Below are 21,636 nucleotides of genomic sequence, written 5' to 3'. Positions count from 1 at the left end.
AGTATGTAGTCTCCGTTACCCTTAATGGAAGAAGTTTAAAACAAACTGAGCAAATGAAGGAGAAGGACCTTGGCTAGAGTGGTGACCCAGATCCTGATGGTCACTCTAGTGTCTAGTTGATCTCCATGATGATATGTGAAGATAGGAGAAACCTACAGACAGACTTCACTGCAACACTTTATTGATCTGAGGTTTATAGCAGTTTGGCAAGACTCAATCCTTTTCTCAATCCAAAAAATTGGCAAAAAGCACCTGATGGACCCTTAGACTATCAGAAAAAATATCTTTTGGTCCGATGAACCTGAGTGGCTTACAGACAACTCTGTGAATGTCCTTGAGTGGCCCAGCCAGAGTCTAGGCTTGAACCCAATCCAACATTTCTGGAGAAACCTAAAAATGTGCGTCTGCTCCCATTCAACCTGACAGAGCTTGAGAGGTGAAGAGATGAGAAGAATGGCAGATAATTGGCAAATGCTGATGTACACAAAGCTTGTTGCATCTTACCCAAAAAGACTTGAGGCTGTGAAGGTGCCTCGGCTAAGTACTGAGTTAAGGGTATGAATACTTATGCAATGTACTTATTTCAGTTTTTTTTTTTTTATTAAATTTACGAAGTTGTGACAATTCTGTTTTTGCTTAGTGTATGGAGTGCATATTGAGGTGAGAAAAAAGTCATTTAAAGCAGGTTAACATAAGGCAGCAACATAACAAAACGGGGGGAAAAACAATGAATACTTTTGCAACTTTATAATGAGGAGTCCTAAATTTCACAGCGCAAATTTAGTTTTATTTTATGAAACTGCTTCGCTTTTGCAAACTTCACTCCGTGAAGGTAGCCTAATGCCATTTCATCTAATGACTGGCATTTAAGTCTTTTTGCATTTGCACAAATTACATCAGATGTTTGAATTTAAGCAGCATTTAGGCTTCGACATTCATTATTCTTGTTTGACAGTGAAAGTACACAGGCTCTTTGAAAAAAATACATCACTGCAGGCAAAGACTGCTGTGTTTTAAAATGCTCAGATGCTGGGAAAAAGTGAACGAAAAGCTATTTTAAGACCTTCATTTTCTGAAGTCGCTTTCATACAGATACATTAAAGCTTTTCAATTCACCACTGAGCAGTTATGCAAGAAAATATTGAAGACTGAGCGAGAACAAATGTAAAAGTTTAAGAAGCTACCACTGACAAACCCACCCTGCTCAACCGTTAGTCTGCCTATCACACATTACCCAGCGATGACCTTTGTGTTTTCATCCAGCAGGGGGAGACAAGAGCGTTGTGATCAAAGGATGGATGGCTCTGGCTGGCAAGGGAGTGAAGAGCCTCCTGGAAGCCAAGTATATGAGGTGACGGTGGTCCAAAACACCACGGCCCCTCACAACTATCCCTTTGCAGATGTCGCCCTGCTGCAGACCTTCAAGCCGCTTATCATCCCCTGTTACGTTCTTGTGGTGCTGGTGGGCGTCTTGGGCAACTACCTTCTGATCTACGTCATCTGCCGCTCGAGGAAGATGCACAATGTCACTAACTTCTTCATCGGCAACCTGGCCTTCTCGGACATGCTGATGTGTGTAACCTGCGTCCCCTTCACACTGGCTTACGCCTTCAGCCCTCACGGATGGACGTTTGGGCGGTTCATGTGCTACCTGGTGTTCCTGATCCAGCCCGTCACCGTATATGTGTCCGTTTTCACTCTTACGGCTATTGCGGTTGACAGGTGAGTGCAAGCACCTGACCATCTAGAGATCTCGCTAGTGGCTCACGGCATTACGAGACGAGATATCAAAGCTAAGTGTGCTTAAAGTGGGTGAGATCACTTGAGATGAAAGGATGTCCAAAGGTTTTTTGAAAAGGGTTTCGCTTTATGTTGAAGGACTTTGGAGATCATTAGAGGTTTGTAGGTTATAGGAAGTGAAAACTGCAGTTTGAGGGGAAAGTCACTATCTATGCTGCTTTCATGTTTGTTGACATAATTAAATTGTTTCTTGCTTTCTTTACTCTCAAAATCTGTTTAGGATGGGTCTGTGCCATATTTCACCCCATAAATCCGATATAGAAAGAAATGGCCTTTTTTAAGATTTATGCATTGTCATTTTTCATGACACATTTTTTCATTACCAAATTAAATTTATTCTTACTATTAATGTCAATAATAATAATAATAATACAAATTTTTAAATATTGCTCAAAAGTTTTTTTTTAATTTGTATTGAATAAATTAATTAGTGTTGATTTACATAAAAACATTGTATTACTGCATTTTACTATACTATATTGATTCTGAGAATTACCATGATTTTAATATAAATGAGTAAATTCTGAGAATTTGTATACATTAAAAAAGTATGCATTATTTAATCAGTGAGAATAATAAAAAATAAATAAAATTAAAAAAAGAAAAGTAAAATGTCCAGTATTTTAGTGTGAAATATAGTAATAATGGATAAAATGTGATGATGCTTATTATTATTATTATTATTATTATTATTATTATTATTATTATTATTATTATTAATTGTTTTTTGGGGTAATATTTAAAAGAAAAATAATTTCAAAATGCATTACTGCAGTTTTTACTACAGCAAAATATAACTATATTGGTTCTATTGAGGATTACAATGATGTTTTAATATAACATTTATTTTTAATTTTGTATTGAATTAATTTGAAGTTTATTTACAAAAATAAAAACACTGTATTACTGCATTTTTTACTATAGTAAAAATACAACTATATTGATTTTGAGAATTAACATGATTTTAATATAAATTAGTAAATTATGGAATTATTATGCATTATTTTATTATTGAGAATAAAAAAATAAAATAATTATTAAAAAAATGAATTTAAAGTAATGGGAAATAAAAGTAATGTGAATTAAAGTAATGGTCATAAGTGCTTGATGGTACCAAAAAAAATAATAAAATAAATAAAAAACATTAATAGTTCTAAAAATTATAATAGTTCTAAAAACAGGCTTAATTATATGAAATATAATTTTTATTATTACTTGATTTCATTTTCAGGTACTATTTAAAAAAATACTGCAATTTTACTACAGTAAAAATCTAACTTTATTTTATTGAGAATTTAAAAATTTAATATATAAATTGAGAATTACTTACGCATTATTCTTTAAAATTCTATTATTATTTCATACATAATTATATTATTTTAAATTTAATCCCCAATAGAAAAAAATAATTATGTTGTATTGTAAAAAAAGAAGATTTTTGAATTCATTTTTAAAAAAATTTTTTTACTCTAAATGTCAATAATATTCATACAGTAATAGAATTTTTAAATATTGTTCAAATTTAATTTTTAAATTTGTATTGAATTAATTGGTCAATTTACATAAATCAATACATTGTGTTATTGCATTTTTTACCATAGCAAAGAGCTATTAAACTAGCAAATGAGAATTTTGAGAATTAAAAAAATGTAGTAAAAGTCGATAAATTTGTACGTTTTTTTAACTAATATGGTAAATAATGATTTTAAAAAATATATAGGCTTAAATTTCTTTATACAAAACATAATGTGTTTTGATCTTATTATTTATTAAAAATAATTGAATTAAAAAAAAAATAACATTAGACTAGACTAGAATATTATATATCAATGAAAATTGTTTTGTGTGTTCTAACAGATACTACGCTACAGTGCACCCTTTGAAGAAGCGAATCTCAATGGCAGCCTGCGCTTATGTGCTGTCTGGGATCTGGCTGCTGTCGTGTGTGCTGGTCGCTCCAGCTGTGGCCCACACCTATCATGTGGAGTTCAGAGAGGAGGGTCTGACCATCTGCGAGGAGTTCTGGTTGGGCCAAGAGACTCAGCGACTGGTGTACGCCTACAGCACACTACTACTGACCTACATCCTGCCTTTATCTGCAGTCTGCGTCTCTTACCTCTGCATCTCAGTTAAACTCCGCAACTGCGTGGCTCCTGGACACCGGACGCAGGATCAGGCCGAGGCCCAGCGGGCGCGCAAGCGGAAGATCTTCAGGCTGGTGTCTCTAGTGGTGGCGGCGTTCGGAGTCTGCTGGCTGCCCATCCACGTGTTCAACGTCCTGCGCGACATCGACATCCGCCTCATCAACAAGCGGCATTTTCTGCTGATCCAGCTGTTGTGTCATCTGTGCGCTATGAGCTCGTCCTGCTGCAACCCGTTCCTGTACGCGTGGCTTCACGACCGTTTCCGGTCAGAGCTGCGTAAGATGTTCACCTGCCACCGTCGCATCGGCATACCAGCCAACCACTGCGCCACGGCCAGCGTCGTGCTATGATGGCTTCAGGAAGGCTGAAAACACAGAAAATGCTCATTAAGATCTAGAAATGGCTCATGAAATGTACATAAAATAACGGATGATGGATAGAAACCCTTACATAACTGAGGGACTGCAAATGCTAACTTGAATGATTCATTATGTGTCATTTATTGAAATGATTCATCGCTATTTGTTGAAATAAAACAGATGATTGTAACCTTCGCGCTGGGCTTTTCTCAGAGTGCTCAAAGAATCCCACAAGGTTACATGAAGTGGCATTCGCAATCCATTCTGCTTCTGTAATGTGATGTTTTGTGAGTGAAACAGGAAATTTAATGTGAAATAAGAAGGACGGGAGTCAATTTTACCCATCAGGAACTGATTACATGCTGAAAAGCGTCTCTATATGAAAAGTGGAGATGTTGGTGACCTTAATTTAAAAAGGAAACGTAAGCATCTGCGCAAGAAATTCTATTTTGCTGAAAGTTATTGCAAAATTTAGAAACTATTATTAAAGAAGTAAACCGGGTCAGTTTTGATTTCATGTTGACTCCATTAATGACTTTTTTGCCATTTACTTTCCTTTTAGCAATTTCCTGCGTATATGAATCATGAATTTGTGATTATTCAGCCCACTAGAGCTCTATGAATGTGCAGTGCAAAATGTGAACACTCACATGATAATCAAAGACATTACAGTCTGATTCATAATGAATGGACGAGTCTAGAGACAGGCATTTGAGTCACACACACACACACACACACACACACACACACACACACAAACAAACAGAGAGAACAACAAAGTGCACTGATTCATCTGTGATTTAAAGAGAAAGCTTTTGCAAATTGTTTAAATTATTGCATGCTGTTCATTAAAAAAAAATAAAGTTTTACTTTTGATCAGTTGGTGTTTTGGTGATTTTTTTTTTTAAATTCAACTTACAGTACTGTTCAAAAGTCTGGGGTTTATTTGATCAAAAATGCAGTACAATTATGAAAATTTAATACAATTTAAAATAACTGTTTTCTACTTTCATGCATTTTAAAATGTAATTTATCTTTGTGGTGCAAAGCTGAATTTTCAGCATCACTACTCACACGTCACACGATTCTTTAGAAATCATTCTAATATGCTGATTTGCTGCTCAGTAGACATTTATTAGGGGTTCAATGCATAGCTTAAACTTCACTAAACTCAACAGCTATTTAAGAGGTCAATTTGAGGTCCCAGATAAAAATAAATAAATAAATAAAATTTTCACAGGACTTGGCCACTAAGAGGAAAAAAACATAAAAATGGCTATAACTATGCAACCATTTGTCCTTTTAGCATGAAAATCACTGTGCACCATGTCTTCGTCCGAAGTGACACAAGCGTCTATAAGGCCATTTGCGTATCTCAAAAAAAAAAAAAAAAAAAAAACACACATGGCTGCCGATGAAGTTTGAGCACCTATTAGACAAGGTTAACAGAGAATGTTCAGAACGAAACTCCGTGGGCCTGTTTGACTCACGGCCCCAAAGGTCTCTGAGAAATTTGAAAGAAATAGGCCCCTTGGGGACGATACTGCATTTTTTCAAATGCATAAAAGATTGTACATTGCGTGATTTTTAACACATATACACAATATTCATATGATATGATAGAACTCTTCATTCCGGACAACTGCTGTCAATCAAATTGTTTTTTAAGTGATTGAGAAGATGTAAAAAAATACTTTTGCGAACTAGACCTATTTTTCGCTCAATCTGGGGGAAAAACACTGCAGTACAATTCTCTGGACTCTCTAGGTCAATAATTGTACAAATTTACCCTTTAAGAATCTATAACGGGCTCGTTTAGAAAAGGGGCCTGTCCAAAATGACCCAAAATCCTATAAAGCCTAAAGGAAAACTCAAAACTTCACAAAACCTGCTGAGCACATGCAACAAGTGATTCTAAACAAATGTTTAAGGAGACCGGACCACAACACAGCTGGCACTATAAGAGTGATAAACATTAAAAACAATAATATTACTATGGTAAATTACCTGTATATGTCAAAAATGCTTCTTTAAATCATTGATTTAGGTCGGTGTTTCTCAACCCTGGTCATGGGCGTATATATATATATATATATATATATATATATATATATATATATATATATATATATATATATACTCAAAGAAACAATCTTGGACAAATATATAATTGAACATACTAATAAAACTGCATTAACAAGGTAAACACGATTATTTTAGAAATAAGTTCATAGATAAGACAAAGGTATGTTAGGTTTATGAAACAAATCTCGTAACACCATTCCAGCGGATGGTTTGGGACTATTGGGCTAAACCACAGGAAAAAACATGTGGAAGCTGCTAAATCATATAGATAAGGAATTAGTAAGCAGAAAAGGGTGCAATATTTTGACAAACTAAAGTTAATAGTATTAATTAAGATAGTAGCCTAATATTTACCTACCTGACCGGAAATGATAAGAACAAACATGAATGTTAAGATTCGTGCCCCACAAACGCCTGTTGTTCCTCAGACAGTTTTTTTTTTGCAGACTTACCCTTGATTTGTTACAACTTATGGCAGTCTAGTACTCCAAATGTTTTTCCGATTAGTACAGCCCAAAACATTACAACAACTGACCATTTTCATCAGCAATAATCTGCAAGTTTTGTTTGGTTCAGTGGCATTGCTTACATTCAGTGCTGCCAATATGGCCGATTGATAACTCTTTGTGAAAACACTGACATATGAGCAGCAAATGAGCTTTCGGAGTCATAACAGCACTCTATGAAATAAATCTTGAATAAATGTAATGAATAAATAATCTTACTAACCCCAAACTTTTAAACAGTAGTGTTTTTTTAGTGTTTATTGACACAGATGCCCTAGTGTAACAACCTTAGATCATCACATTAACTGCGATATTCACGCTCTTTGTTTTAAGTAAATGCCGGTTAGATTGATATTCTGTTATCTAACGCAGTGACATTCAAACATTTATGAGTGTACAGTACCTTGTGTAAATGCATCACACATCAGAATGCAAGTCCTCGACTGAGCTCTTAACGCCAGAAAGGCTTTTGTTCAAAGCAGTAATTGATCTTAAAACCAACAGCTCTCATGAAGGACTATCCGTTAAAGACAACATAATGAGAAGAGGCACTTTAAATCATCGTGAATGCCACCGTCGAGATCACACACCTGTGGGACATTTTGAACAGTTTGTATTACAGCCTCGAGCGAAAGGCACATTAGTAATAATGCCGTCACGCTAGCTTTTGGACGCTAATATTATCAGAGTCTCGGAAATGAACGTTCGTAGAAATGATACATCCAAAAGTACAATGTATTAATGAAAAATCTATTTGTTTTGGACACAGGGACGTTACACGAGAAGCACAAACATCAATCAAATAAAATGAAATTACAGACTCCGGCAAGATTATAAATTACTTCCTGCAAAAGCAGCTATTCATAACAGCCTGCATTTTGAAAGAAAAGAGGCCTCACTGATTCTTGAAAATTTGGCAAAAACATGTCCCAACAAGAAAAGTGCTCATTCTGTTGGAAATGAAGAACATTTTCATAAATCAAAAGAATCAAGATTATAATCAGAGGGTCAGTTGCACAAATGTAAGGTTCTTTTATAGTTTTCTTTTAATTTTGTATTAATTTAATTATCAAATCTGGCCCATTGCCTACAAAATCACTTGTCCTCAGATAGGAGATAATCATTTCAGCTTGATTAAAAAAGCAAAAAGTAATCATTTAATTGAATAATAATTTTACTATATGAAAGAGTACATTGTAATATGTATCACAAATTACAAACACTGTGTTTGAATAATATTTACAATTATTTTTGGTTGCACAAAATGTGTCCCACATATGCGTCACCACCGTCAGATATTTATAAAAAAGCAATAAAATCAGGCAACTACAAGGTCAACTGCATTCCTGAGGACCACATTATCAAATCTTCAGCTCTACTGTATGCTTCAAGATCAGCCAAGCTCCTGTAAATTTGCTATTTTCTCTTAAAATTGTTCATATTTTTGGACACTGCTACTGTGGCAACCATAACATGTCAACACCGTCTCTTTTGTATAAATAATATTAGATTTGATTATGACATAAATGTATACTTTTTAAAAACAAGTCTGAAGTAGCTAGCAACAGAGTGAAAACAAGATGGCTAATGTGAACAACTAATGCATATCATGGGAAATAGTAGGTTTTTGTCACCACCGTCAGATGTCACCACCGTCAGGTTTTCTGTCTGACGATGTTGAAATATTTGAAAAATATTTTATCAGAGTGCTCAGGATTGTTATTTGTTGGACCAAATAGTTAAATAAAGTTATTAAACAAGAAGCCGTTGACTTGAGTGGTATACATTTTGGAATTTTATGTTGTAATGAGGCCACTGTCACCACCGTCAGATTAGTGTCACCACCGTCAGAGGGAGTTTTAATTTTTTTAAATAAATATGCATAGGGGCCTACAATATATTTTGTCAGTGCTGCTGAGTTAATAAAGTAATAGTCTCTTTTAATACAAAAATACATTTGTTAAATAAAAAACATTTTTTGTTTGATTTAAGCAAAAAGTAAACGTTGTAAAACACTAAAAAGTAAAACGCCTATTTTATGAAAAAAATACAAAATGGGGAGGTGACACCAGTACATTGCTGAAAAGCTAAGACCTTGGTCTATAATAATATACATTCAGATGGTGTAATTAAACACATTTTTTTTTTGGAAAATTAAAACCTGTTTTATCCAAATTCTCAAGAATCACTGGCCTAACATTAGCTAATTAGATGTTGCCGAGTTAAAAATATCAGTAAGAACTTTTAGGAAATTAGAAAGATGCTCTTTGTAATTATAAATATGTAGCATATTCAATGCACTTCAAAATAACAGCAGTCAAAAGTTTAAATATTTGTTTTTTAATGACAAAACGAATAACAATTTAATAAAAATAACAAAAATATTCAAATACTCTATTTTATGACAAAGAACAAAAGTTTATAAATTGTTAATGACTGTATGATTTTGAGATCCATGTTTTCACACCGAGGACAACTGAGGGACTCATATGCAACCATTACAAAAGGTCCAAACGCTCACTGATGCTCCAGAAGGAAACACAATGCATCAAGAAAACTTTTTTGCCTAAATATCAGATATATTTTTTTACATTTAGCACCGCCCTTCAGAAGGTACAAAAGACACTTACATGTTTCCCAGAAGACAAAGGAAAATTTACCATGATCTACAAATTCAAAATGTTTTCACCCCTGGCTCTTTATGCATTTGGGCTTTCTTCTGGAGCATCAGTGAGCATTTGAACCTTTTGTAATAGTTGCATATGAGTCCCTCAGTTGTCTTCAGTGAGAAAAGATGGATCTCAAAATCTTAGTCATTTTTGAAAAGGGTTTAAAAACACAAATGCTGAGAAACCAAAGAATTTGAGAATTTTCTGTAGAACAGTGTGCAATTGAACTGCTTAGGACAAACAAGGAACAACAAATCACTAAAAAAAAAAAAAACAGCCTTGGTTCATTCACAGATTCAAACATAAAATAGTCTCAAATAATTGAGGAATTTATCCATTCAAACAGAAATGCATTTATTAACAATAAACAGAATTAATCAGTGCAATCTATGAAATGTAACATTAAAAAAAAACTGATCTTATCAGGAAATCAACAGCAATTTATTTATATTTCAACACAATTATGCCTCCTTTAGCTTCTTCCGAACCTTTAGATATGTTTCAATTTCATCCTGAGAGCGAATGTATGATTCAATTTCACCGTCTGATATGTCTTCATCTCCGGTCACTTCCAGCTGCGGAGCGTCAACCCTCTGCCGCTTGCGGCTTTTCACGCAGGGGGGTAAAAACAAGTGGCTTTTACTCCAGTGGTCTGCTGGTAGTTGACAATCCGTGGCTTCTTTATCATTCTCATATTCGGCCTGATCAGGACCCATGAGCTCAGGTGTCTCTGAAGAAGGTGAATCGGAGCACTTTGAATTTGATGGCTCACTGTCTGTCATTTGTGCAGTTTGGGTTTCATTTTGCAGTTGTTGTTCGTAGTTCCGAACAGCCCTCATGAGCAATGCCCTGCGGTTCTTCAGGATGTCATCCACCAGTTTGACCACAGTGTTGGGCTCCACCGTGCCGCCCCGCAACCACGGCAGCGCTTGGCCCAGTTTACACAGCACATCCCGCAGCTCTTTCAGCCGCTTCACAATTGAATCTCTGCTTCTGCGCCATGACTGTTCAGGCGCTTGTCCGATCTTGCAGAACTTAATTAAGGTGTATTTCATGCGGACCTGAAAAAGATTATGCATTATATAATAAGCGCTCGGATATAAAAAGCGCTCGGATTTCATCAGAAATATATTAATTTGTGTTGTGAAGATGAACAAAGGCCTTACAGTTTGGAATAACATGAATGCGCGTAATTAATGACAGAATTTTCATTTTTGGGTGAACTATCCCTTTAATTTATATATCTAAGAAAAGCCGAGTTAAAATTTTAAGCAATTTTGAAAACAGTTGTGCCGCTTAATATTTGTGTGGAAATCAGAATTCCGAGTAGAAATTTCAAAAAGAACAGCATTTGTTAAATAAATAAATAAATATATATATAGCTATCACTTTTTTGTCAACTTAACATTCTTGGTGAAAAAAGTATTAATTTCTTAAAAAAAAAAACAAAGAATAAACTAAAGAACACTGACCGCAAACTTTTAGATATTAGTTTATATTGTTACAAAAGATTTCTATTTTAAATAAACTGTTCTTTTCTACTTTTCTTAGTTAAAGAAGCCTGGAAAAAAGAAAGGATCACAGATTGCAACAAAACATTACGCAGCACAACTGTTTTCAACATTGATAATAAATCAGCATATTAGAATGATTTCTGAAGGATCATGTGACACTTGTGACAAATTCAGCTTTGTATCACAGGAATAAATTACATTTTAAAATATATGCACATAGAAAACAGTTAAATATTTTAAACTGAAATCATATCTTGAATTTTACAATATTTTTACAGATTTTTCTTCTGTATTTTTGATCAAATAATTGCCTTGATGCGCATAAGAAACGTCTTTAAAAACCATTAAAAAAAATCGTACTAATCCCAAACTTACACACACACACACACACACACACACACACACACACACACACACACACACACACACACACACACACACACACACACACACACACACACACACACACACACACACACACACACACGTTTGTTTTTGTGAATTGTGGGGACATTCCATAGACGTAATGGTTTTTATACTGTACAAACGATATTTGCTATCACCCTACACCTTCCCTACACCTAAACCTAGCCCTCACAGGAGACTGTGCATAACTTTACATTCTCAAAAAAACGTATTCTGTATGATTTATAAGCCTTTTGAAAAGTGGGGACATGGGCAATGTCCTCATAAGTCACCCTCTCCTTGTAATACCTATGTCATACCCATGTTATTACACAGATTTGTGTCCTGATATGTCACAAAAACAAACACACACACACACACACACACACACACACACACACACACACACACACACACACACACACACACACACAGGGCTAAAAGAAAAGTAATCTTTTGTTCTTTGATTAATAGACATCACAGCAGCTGGGTTATCAGCTTATTTGGCTGCTATTACTTTAAGAGCAGCCACTGATGAATGTGACATGGATCTGAAACGCATGCTTGCAGTTTCATTTGCACTTTAATATGAAATGATACAGGTAAATTTGTTTTTACTAACATATGGCATACAACATACAACATCTAATTTGACCACAGTTCACTGTTTTTCTACTGACGCTCCCTCATGACTACTACCTTTCCCAGGCTCGTTTGACTAGCGCTGAAATGAAGTTGGAGTGCATGTCTGAAAAGTCTCCTGTTTGATATGGTCGTAAAGACATTCTGCAACTAAATAAATGCAGTTCTTGTCAAGAACAAAAAAAAAAAGTGACAGAAGCAGCAGTTGTGGAGTGGCTAACCCTAGCTTCACCCCTGCGTTAAATATTTTTAACGCCGTTAAACTGAAATTAATCACCGGCATTAACACTCTAATTCTGAGAGCACTAATATTTACTCATTTATGTATTACATCACTTACCATAGGATTTAGTGACTGCCAGGCCAAATACACCGCTGCAATGAGGAGGGGCAAAGGCTGGCGTCCCGTCACTATCCAGGCATCAGCAGCTAGTTCAACCAAAGCAGACGTCCTGTCCACCAGCCGTTGGGGGGGTTCAGCAAACACTTCTTCCACCTGTTGAGGACCTAGTTTAAAACTACAAAAACACAAAGTTAACAATCTGACTTTACATCAACCAAAGCATTGTGCAAAGCATAAAAGACATGTTTGACATACTCATAGCAGAAGCTTTCCAGCATGTCCATGATGCCAATAGTGTTGACCTCGATGTTCAGAGCCTTCGTAAACTCCTGGTTTACTGCGCCCAATGCCGCATTGTCCACTCCCAACAGGTAACTGATGGTTCCCATGGCAACAGGCCAGTTGCATTGGCGACAGACGGAGAGTACGCAACAGCCGCCTAAGATCTCTTTCTTGGTTAAGGCCACATTGATGAAGTTTGGGTGGTTGTAAGCACGGCCAAAGAGACTGACTACTGCTGACTCCATGTCGGTGGATAATCGGAGGATACGGCAGAGCGCACGGACCCGAGAGTAGCCTGAAAGAGAGAAAAAGAAAAATTGATAAAATTGCATACTTAACAGTTGAGGTCAAAATTTTACATCCCCCTTTCAGAATCTGCAAAATAATAATTGTTTTTACCAAATTAAGAGAGATTATACCAAATGTTGTTTATTTAGTATTGACCTAAATAAGATATTTCACATAAAAGATGTTTACATACAGTCCACAAGAGAAAATAATAGTTGAATTGATAAAAATGACTCTGTTCAAAAGTTTACATGCACTTGATTCTTAATACTGTGTTGTTACCTGAATGATCCACAGCTGTGTTTTTTTTTTTTTTTTGTTAAGTGATAGTTGTTCATGATTCCCTTGTTTGTCCTGAACAGTTAAACTGTCTGCTGTTCTTCAGAAAAATCCTTCCCCTTTCCAACAATGACTGTATGATTTTGAGATCCATCTTTTTCTCATATGCAACTATTACAAAAGGTTCAAAAGCTCACTGATGCTTCAGAAGGAAACATGATGCATTTAGAGCCAGGAGGTGAAAATGTTTTGAATTTGCAGATCAGGGTAAATTTGATTTATTTAGTCTTCTGAGAAACATGCAAGTATGTTCTTTAGCTTCTGAAGGACTATACTAAATTAAAAAAACAACAATATGACATTTAGGTGAAATAAAAAATGTACACATCTTCAATCTGTTCAAACGTTTACACCCCTGGCTCTTAATGCATCACCTTTTTCTTCTGAAACATCAGTGAGCATTTCTCACTTCTGTAATAGTTGCATATGAGTCCTCAGTTGTCCTCAGAGTGAAAAGATGGATCTCAAAACCATACATTGTTGGAAAGGGTTCAAATACACAAAAATGCTGAAAAAAACTAAAATCTATGGGACCTGTGGGATTTTTCTGAAGAACAGCAGGCAGTTTAACTGTTCAGGACAAACAAGGGACTCGTGTTTTAAGAAAATTATGTATTAAGAATCAAGTGTGTGTAAACTTTTGAACGGGGTAATTTTTATACATTTCTATTTGGACTATATGTAAACATCTTATGTGAATACTCTTGTTCAGGTCAGTACTAAATAAACAATAACATGCATTTTGTATGATCCCCCTTATTTTGGTAAAAAAAAATTAACATTTGCGGATTTTGCAAGGTGTAGGTAAACTTTTGACAAAAATGACATTGTGACATACACTAGGATATCGTATCTCGGAAAGTACAAAAAAAAAACACTCATAGGACTCATCAAGCCCCAAATATAATTTTAATATTACGAGCTGTTGATCTTACCAACAATTAGATTTCTGCATGGTTTCTTGGACTCCTCTGTGGAAGCATGATAGGGCACAGCTGGACAAAATAAAAGAAACAAATGTCAAACTAGCAGTTTTCAAGCAGACTGATTAATTAAAAGTGAAATGCCCTGTGTTGGGCTACCTATGCCCTGGGTCTCTTCGCTCAGTGTGGTGGTCAGATGTCCCTCAGAGACCACAGACCCACAGTCCACACAAACCCACTGCCTCTGAGAGTACAGATCATCCTCCACAACATTAGACGAGCCACACTCAGGACAGCTGCTCGGCATACCTACATGAGAAAGATATCAAATATAGGCCACCATCTGACTGATAAAGCAAACATTAGATACATTACAAAATATCTAAAAGCATGAAGCAAGTGGTAATTTATGCGCGACTGTTTAATGATCAGCAAATGACAAACAGAGAATCACGCTGGTCAGTAAGTATCAATACAAATAGCAAAAAGTATATTATTGAAATATTTGGGTATTCTTACTGGTGGCAGTTGCTCCTCAAATGGTCTGTAAAATATTAATATGACCGAAAATCAAAATACGTTTTTGCTGTTCGGTACCAACACCTGAAAGCGGCTTTTCTCATCGCTTCTTGCGACAAGTGTACGTTTGTTTTTAACTACGCCGCGCTTCCTGATGACGTTATTAGTTCGGGCGGAAACGAGGTTGTCACTAAGCGTTCCATAACAATACGTTCCTACAGAAAAAAAAATGAAATAATAAAGACAGAAATTTTAAATATGTATTAATTGTCAAATCAAGTCACTATAACAAAATGAATGATGCAAACTTATTCAATTATAAGACACATTCAAAATTCGCTGTAAAGCAGTAAAGCATCTGTAAAGCAGCTCTAAAAAGACAAAAGATAAAAGTGTCATTATTTAGCTTCGAAGTTCAGAGTTGGTTAAGATTAGGTTCGATAACTTAAAAATGTATAAATTCTAAACCAAGTTTAGTTCAGCTATATATGGGCCATTCTACAATATTGTCAGAATTGGAAACGTCTTGAAAAAAAAATATATTTTTCCAAAAAATTGTATGCATGCAAATTGTAAGGTACACATTTCTAGTAATTGTGCAGTTAATTCTCATATTGTGTTTTCAACAATTGTTTTGAATATTTGTCCTCTCCCCAAATTTGTCACTACCGAAACACAGTCATAATAATATAATTAGAAGGGTTATATTGACCTATTAAGATTTTGCTTACATCTAGATTGTGTGTGTGTGTGTGTGTGTGTGTGTGTATATATATATATATATATATATATATATATATATATATATATATATATATATATATATATATATATATTGCTATTCCATTAAATGTGTAAATCCATTATCCGTAAATCCATAACAATGTTGCATTTTGAATCCAATTTTTCTTTGTAAAAGGCAAAAAGTTGATCATACTGATTTTAAAGTTAGGGATTCATTAGTTTGAATATACATCTCACATACTAAATGTCATGATCGGGGCTGTGGGTCTCCCCTCAGCCTCCTGAGGTCGCTGTTCCTACACTGCACTTCCTGATTGCATTCACCTGTCTTTGTCATTAGCACTGATTCACTCACATCTGTTCACTATTATCTGGTCTTTAAAAACTCTCACCTTTCACTCCTGCTTCATGGCTGCATTGTCTTTTGTCTTGCATGTTATTTTGTGTGTTCCTGATCTGGCCTTGACCGTGTTCCCTGTTTTGGTTTATTTAGTATTCAGTTTATGTCGTGTTGTGCCATGTTGGCCTTTTGGTTTTGTTTTGTTCTGTTTATTTGTGTTTATTTAATTAAATATATCTTCCCCTGCATTTTGGACCCAGACTTCGTGTTTACCGTGACACTAAAACACTACTAACCCAGCTGAAGAAAACAGCCAAAACCAGCCTAAGATGGTTGGCTGGTCTTAGCTGGTCAGCAAGCTGGTTTTAGAGGGGTTTTGCCCACTTCCTCAGCTGGTCAGGCTGGGAGAACAGCTTGAACAACCAGCTAAAACCAGCCTAGCTAGGCTGGAAGACCAGCTTAAACCAGCTAAGACCAGCCAACCATCCAAGGCTGGTTTTAGCTGTTTTCTTCAGCCGGGTTAGTAGTGTTTTAGTATGGGAGTTAACATCCTGTAATGTATGTGGTTGCTACCAAAGCATTACTGTCACTCCCGAAAAGGGACGCCGCTAAGGGGGAGTAAGTTAGGACGATTCTGAGGGCCCATGTCCTTTAGGGGCCCCCAGAGATCTGCTTTGGTGTGGTAGGGGGGGCCCAAACTCATATTTTGTCATAGGGCCCAAAATTGTGAGCGCCGCCCCTGCTCCCGAAACATGGGATGTTTTGTCAAAAATTTAGTACTGAAATATAAATTATCAACTCTTATAAGTTTTTCGTTCAATGTATATTCAAACTAATGAATACAAACTACTAAAATACAAAAAAATATATACCAATTTTTTTTTTTTTTATTTCCCCCAAATGAGGATTATGTGTTCCCTTATGTCACTACTGAAACGATGACATGTTTCAGTAGTGAAATTCTATGGTGAAACTACACCAAATGTTTCAGTAGTGACAATTTTAGATACTTTTAAACCTAGCTCAGAGATGCTAACCAGTACATGGTTACCTAGTACAGTTCTAAACAGTGGTATACATATAAAACATACATGTTTTAGATTGACTCCCCCAAAAAAGTGTGCTTGATTGCAGAAAAAGGTTTTCAGTGATGATGTTACTTAAAGTTACACACAGATTTTTCAGACTTTTGAACACATTTACCTCAAAATGATGAGACCCAAGTCTTCCTCAATCCCACAATGGTCTCTATATGTTTTATATAATTATCATTAAAAGCTTAAACCGTATTTAAAAAAAAAAAATGCACACAGACACAATGTCATGACACTGCCCTTTGCAGAGCCACGCCTGTAACATTCCTTTATTTTTCAAAAGCAGAGAATAATAAAGCTTTCAGCTTACATGACAAAAGGCGTAACATACAAATGATCACATATTCATTATTTACAGATGTGCTGATTTTTTTAAAGTGCTTCATTGCAAATAAATCAATGTATCAATATAGATCTATCTACAAAATAGTATACACCTTTGTAACTGATATCAAATATTTTGTAAGAATATATGTAGCGTTGATGTTTACTTATTTAAAGTGTGGGTTGCACCCATTCAATGCTTTGACCAAATCAAAAAAGCTATTCAAATGGAAAAAACGTGGACAGTAAAACCTTTAACATATAATATGATTTATTTTAACATGTACAAGAATGCATCAGTCACATGATTAGGTGGATCTGAGGCAAGGCAAGACAAAAAACAAACATTCATGTCATCACCATTCAGCTCGAGATGTCAGCTATACACCCTGATCTTCGGCTCACTAGTGTCTGCAGATACAGCTACTGGCTTTATTTAAAGCCTTTGTGATTTACCCACAACCCTGTACTGTTGTCCACCCATATGTGTTTACAGTGCACATTAAACACAAAACCCTCTGCTACAAAAGTGCTTAAACTGACTTCTTTATCGAGTTCAAGGTCATTAAGATGCTAGGGCTCTCCTCCATGACACGGACCAGAAGATTGTCTATATACTGCTCCAGCTCCCCAATCTTGGCGTCCTTCTGAGAAAGCTGCTGCTTTTGCTTATCCAACAAGTTAAGGAGTTCTTCATGGGTTAGCTGAGAGTATGGTCCCGTCCCTTTAGCTTCTGGGGCCTGAAAGATACAGTTAAACAAAAATAGCATGCTGAGTGGAGAAACATCTTAAACAGTCATATTTCTATTCAACGGCGCAATAGTAAAGCTCATGCTACCTTCATCTTGACTTGCACGTCATCTGTAATTTTTGCAGATCTGGAAGCATCTTGGGTCTCTCTGAGGTCTGGCTGCTTGTCAGTGGTGCTCAGGGGTTTCACTGCATGGGGTCTGAAAAGAGAAAGAGAGCTGTAAGTCTTAGCAGATCTGAGATTGCAGGGGTGGAATACAAAGCAGTCAGTGGTAGAACTCTGCCAGAAGACATTTGTGCATAATTTTGATAGAATCCTTAAAAAAAAAAAAGTGAGAAAGGGTGACGAATACATCCTGTCCTGAATAGTTTTGGACTTCAAAGAACATTGGAGGGAACTGTTAAATGTGAAAATGAATGCCTTCACTTTCAAAGACGAAAGTGTTCATATCTGTGGTTTTCAATTATCGGATAACTGTTGTAGAATTAATGCAAAAGCACACTGGGAAATTAAACACCCCATTGATATGATCTGAAACTCTGAAAAAGCAAAGTTTAAACCATTGCAAACCATGTTCTGCAGAAAGAATGTGGAATGTCACATGAAAGTCCCAACAATGAGTAATCCAGAGTCCAGAGTGTAACAGCAGAGTGTAAAAACAGAAATGCACGTCTTGCAGTCAAGCAATAAGTTACCTGAACTGGTGACCACAAACTGTGACATAGCAATTTTAATTATGCCTCCCCACCTTTTGTGAAATAATCATTACATTTAAGAGTTTTATGTTGCTTGCCTGAAGTGCCAAGAAAAAAATGCAGCTGGCTAAAACAAATAACAACTGTTCTGTGGGTAATCAACCGCATAAGCAGTAAGCTACAATTCGGGCAGGACAAGTCTAGACCTCCAACCCTAATTAATTTACTTCCAGAATGAAAATGTCCTGATTATTTACTTACCCCCATGTCATCCAAGATATTCATGTCTGTCTGTCTTTCTTCAGTCAAAAAGAAATGAAGGTTTTTGAGGAAAACATTCCAGGATTTTTCTCCATATAGTGGATTTCAATGGGGATCAACAGGTCGAAGGTCCAAATTGCAGTTTCAGTGCAGCTTTAAAGGGCTCTACATGATCCCAGCCAAGGAATAAGGGTCTTATCCATTGAAACATTAAGTCATTTTATAAGAAAATGCAAATTTATATACACTAGCTGGAACTCATGCATTACAAAGTCATGCGTGCATGACAAAGGTGGAAGTACCAACCCAGTGTTTACAAAGCGAATGTACAAAGAATATCAAACAAATTAAAAAAGGTAAACATTGATTTTGGAAGATTTTGAAGTTGAGCTAGTGGAAGATGAGCATTTGTGGTTAAAAAGTATATACATTTTTATATTTTTAAGAAAATAGCTGTTACAGTAGATAAGACCCTTATTCCTCAGCTGGGATTGTGTAGAGCCCTTTGAAGCTGCATTGAAACTGCAATTTTGACCATCAACCCTTTGGCCACTACTGAAGTCCACTTTATTGAGAAAAATCCTGGAATGTTTTCCTCAAAAAACGTAATTTCTTTGCAACTGAAGAAAGAAAGACATGAACATCTTCATGACATGGGGTGAGTAAAATCAGGAAATTAAATTCTGGAACTAAACTTCTTCTTTAAACACACCTAACAGGGGTGCGTTTTTTGTACAACAACGTAACTTGCTGATTAACCTCCATAGTACGATGCATTGTTGTGGAAACAAACTAGCTAGTCAGGACTGTTTCTCGAACACGGTCACATCTCCGTCGTTTGAGCCACATTTGTTTCACAATGCCGTTGTTAATGCTGTGGTGGAGTAATAACTTCTGCTATTTAACAGATTAGAGATCTCTAAAATGCAGCTATATTAAACATGGCACCTGATGACTAACTTAATATATTTTTTGTTTCCTGTCATTACGCTTCATTTGATGTTTGATTCATCGCAGGTTCCTCTTACATCATTATACATGCACACTATTCAAAAATGGTGCTCATAGAGGATGTGCAAAAATACATAGATTAAAATGCATTTATATTTAGATTGAATGGAAGATATGAATTGTACTGCATGTTAGCTTTCTTACATCATGCCCAAGAGCATAATTTATTTAAGCCATGTCTTACTAACAAGAAACTATGCTTCAAACCACAGGTCAAGAGTTGTAGTTTCAACAACGTAAGTTTGCTATGCTGTTTGCAAATGTTTGTTTCGCACCGAAACCATAGTTGCAACCATAACTTGCTAACAATGTTTTTAGGAAACACACCCAAGATGATTAAATTTTCCAATGTTGCTAGAAACTTCCAGGCCTGTGTTTCCAAAAGGAAAATTTCACTCATCATTGGTGCCAGTGGTTTCAACAATCTACTTAGGCTTACTATGCCTTAGGGTAGGTGTTCCCAACCACGTTCCTGGAGGCCCCCCGACACTGCATGTTTTCCATGTCGCTTTAATCAAACAAACCTGATTTATATTATCAGCTCTTTCGTAGAAACTCCAAGACATGAAATGTGTGTCAGACAATGGAAAGATGCAAAATGTGCAGTGTTGGGGCGCCTCCAGGTACATGGTTGGGAACCACTGCTTTAAAGTGCCCCTATTATGCCTTTTCAAATATGATATTTCATGTAGTGTGTCATGTACCTGTATGTGAACAAACTATCTGCAAAGTTGTGACACCGACAGTGCACTATAAATGAAGTTTTTGTCTATCAAAAAAAAGAGTCGGCTCACATTCGCCTAAACGAGTCGTCAGCAATTCGAATCTTTTTCTGTAATGGCCACACGTCACGAGCTACACATTTGCCTAATGTCCGCCCACGTTCTATGTCGCAAACAACTTGCCCGCCCACAAACAGTAGGCCTACCATTTTCACGTGGATTACATCATGTCAAGAAGGCCTCCTGCGCTGTGAGAGTGAATTTGTTTTATATGCCCTTCCGAAAGATGAAACTACCAAGAATGAGTGGTTAACATTAATTTTTTTAACACCTCAGCAGTCCAATTCCAATCTTGTGTTGTGTTCGCGTCATTTTACTGATGACTGCTTTTCCAATCTTGGGGAGTAACGTTACAACGCGAGATTTACCAAACGCTTGGTTTTAAAAAATGGATCAGTGCCCAGTTTATTTGGACCGGCTTGCTCCTCTGAACTTCTACCTGTAAGTATGATTAATAATTGATGATTGTATTTTCTAGCGATCGTTCAAAATACGTCTTTTTGTACGTTATGTTGTGTAACAACCCCGCACATGTCTTGGTAACCGGCTAACTTGCGTTTCTGTAGTTCTGTTGTTCAGCTGTGAGTGCAATGTAGTCTAAAAATTGTGACTGATGCAGCTTGACTGTCTGTCTGCCTTATTAGTTTAAGTAATGATAATGATAAACGATGGCTTTGTTGGGGAAAATTCATGAGGGGTGATTTTTATGCTTATGTGAGACATCTTAGAATACTAGAGATTGAGAAAAACAACAGGTGGTAAAGTGATGACCAGACTCGTCTGTGAGAGGGCCTCTGCCTGTGTAGGGAGTTGGGG

General features: G+C 36.1%; 3 protein-coding genes across 4 annotated transcripts in view; 1 reads left to right on the top strand and 2 right to left on the bottom strand.

The window, feature by feature from the left end:
- The first annotated feature begins 1,294 nt into the window (after positions 1-1,294).
- prlhr2b (prolactin releasing hormone receptor 2b) lies at positions 1,295-5,037 on the top strand. Its single transcript, XM_073830134.1, has 2 exons — positions 1,295-1,722; positions 3,658-5,037. Exons 1-2 carry the CDS (start codon positions 1,295-1,297, stop codon positions 4,292-4,294), a joined length of 1,065 nt encoding a protein of 354 aa, XP_073686235.1. The 3' UTR covers positions 4,295-5,037.
- Positions 5,038-9,218: 4,181 nt separating this feature from the next.
- brf2 (BRF2 general transcription factor IIIB subunit) lies at positions 9,219-14,956 on the bottom strand. Its single transcript, XM_073830035.1, has 6 exons — positions 14,819-14,956; positions 14,459-14,608; positions 14,312-14,371; positions 12,723-13,044; positions 12,465-12,642; positions 9,219-10,624 (listed from the first exon to the last, which is right to left on the bottom strand). The coding sequence occupies exons 2-6, from the start codon at positions 14,604-14,606 to the stop codon at positions 10,025-10,027; spliced, it is 1,308 nt and encodes a 435-aa protein (XP_073686136.1). The 5' UTR covers positions 14,607-14,608; positions 14,819-14,956; the 3' UTR covers positions 9,219-10,024.
- A 2,267-nt stretch (positions 14,957-17,223) lies between these two features.
- Positions 17,224-21,636, bottom strand: part of rab11fip1b (RAB11 family interacting protein 1 (class I) b) — a 31,898-nt gene continuing 27,485 nt past the window's right edge. For both annotated transcript variants that reach the window (XM_073829154.1, XM_073829155.1), the window contains 2 exons: positions 18,159-18,270; positions 17,224-18,060 (listed from right to left, as the gene is read on the bottom strand). In XM_073829154.1, the coding sequence (XP_073685255.1) occupies positions 17,854-18,060; positions 18,159-18,270 (319 nt within the window). In that variant the 3' untranslated portion in view covers positions 17,224-17,853. The remainder of the gene's footprint in view (positions 18,061-18,158; positions 18,271-21,636) is intronic.

Source organism: Garra rufa, chromosome 23 (assembly GCF_049309525.1).
Source record: "Garra rufa chromosome 23, GarRuf1.0, whole genome shotgun sequence".
Taxonomy (NCBI): domain Eukaryota; kingdom Metazoa; phylum Chordata; class Actinopteri; order Cypriniformes; family Cyprinidae; genus Garra; species Garra rufa.
Note: the sequence above shows the minus strand (reverse complement) of the source record. Positions and strands in the feature narration are given on the sequence as shown.

Excerpts from the sequence above, each read along its gene's own strand:
- prlhr2b (XM_073830134.1), top strand. The coding sequence starts at position 1,295 with ATGGATGGCTCTGGCTGGCAAGGGAGTGAAGAGCCTCCTGGAAGCCAA. Across the intron at positions 1,723-3,657 it reads ACGGCTATTGCGGTTGACAG|ATACTACGCTACAGTGCACC; the intron begins GTGAGTGCAAGC and ends GTGTTCTAACAG.
- brf2 (XM_073830035.1), bottom strand. The coding sequence starts at position 14,606 with ATGCCGAGCAGCTGTCCTGAGTGTGGCTCGTCTAATGTTGTGGAGGAT. Across the intron at positions 14,372-14,458 it reads CGAAGAGACCCAGGGCATAG|CTGTGCCCTATCATGCTTCC; the intron begins GTAGCCCAACAC and ends TATTTTGTCCAG. Across the intron at positions 10,625-12,464 it reads GGCAGTCACTAAATCCTATG|GTCCGCATGAAATACACCTT; the intron begins GTAAGTGATGTA and ends AATCTTTTTCAG.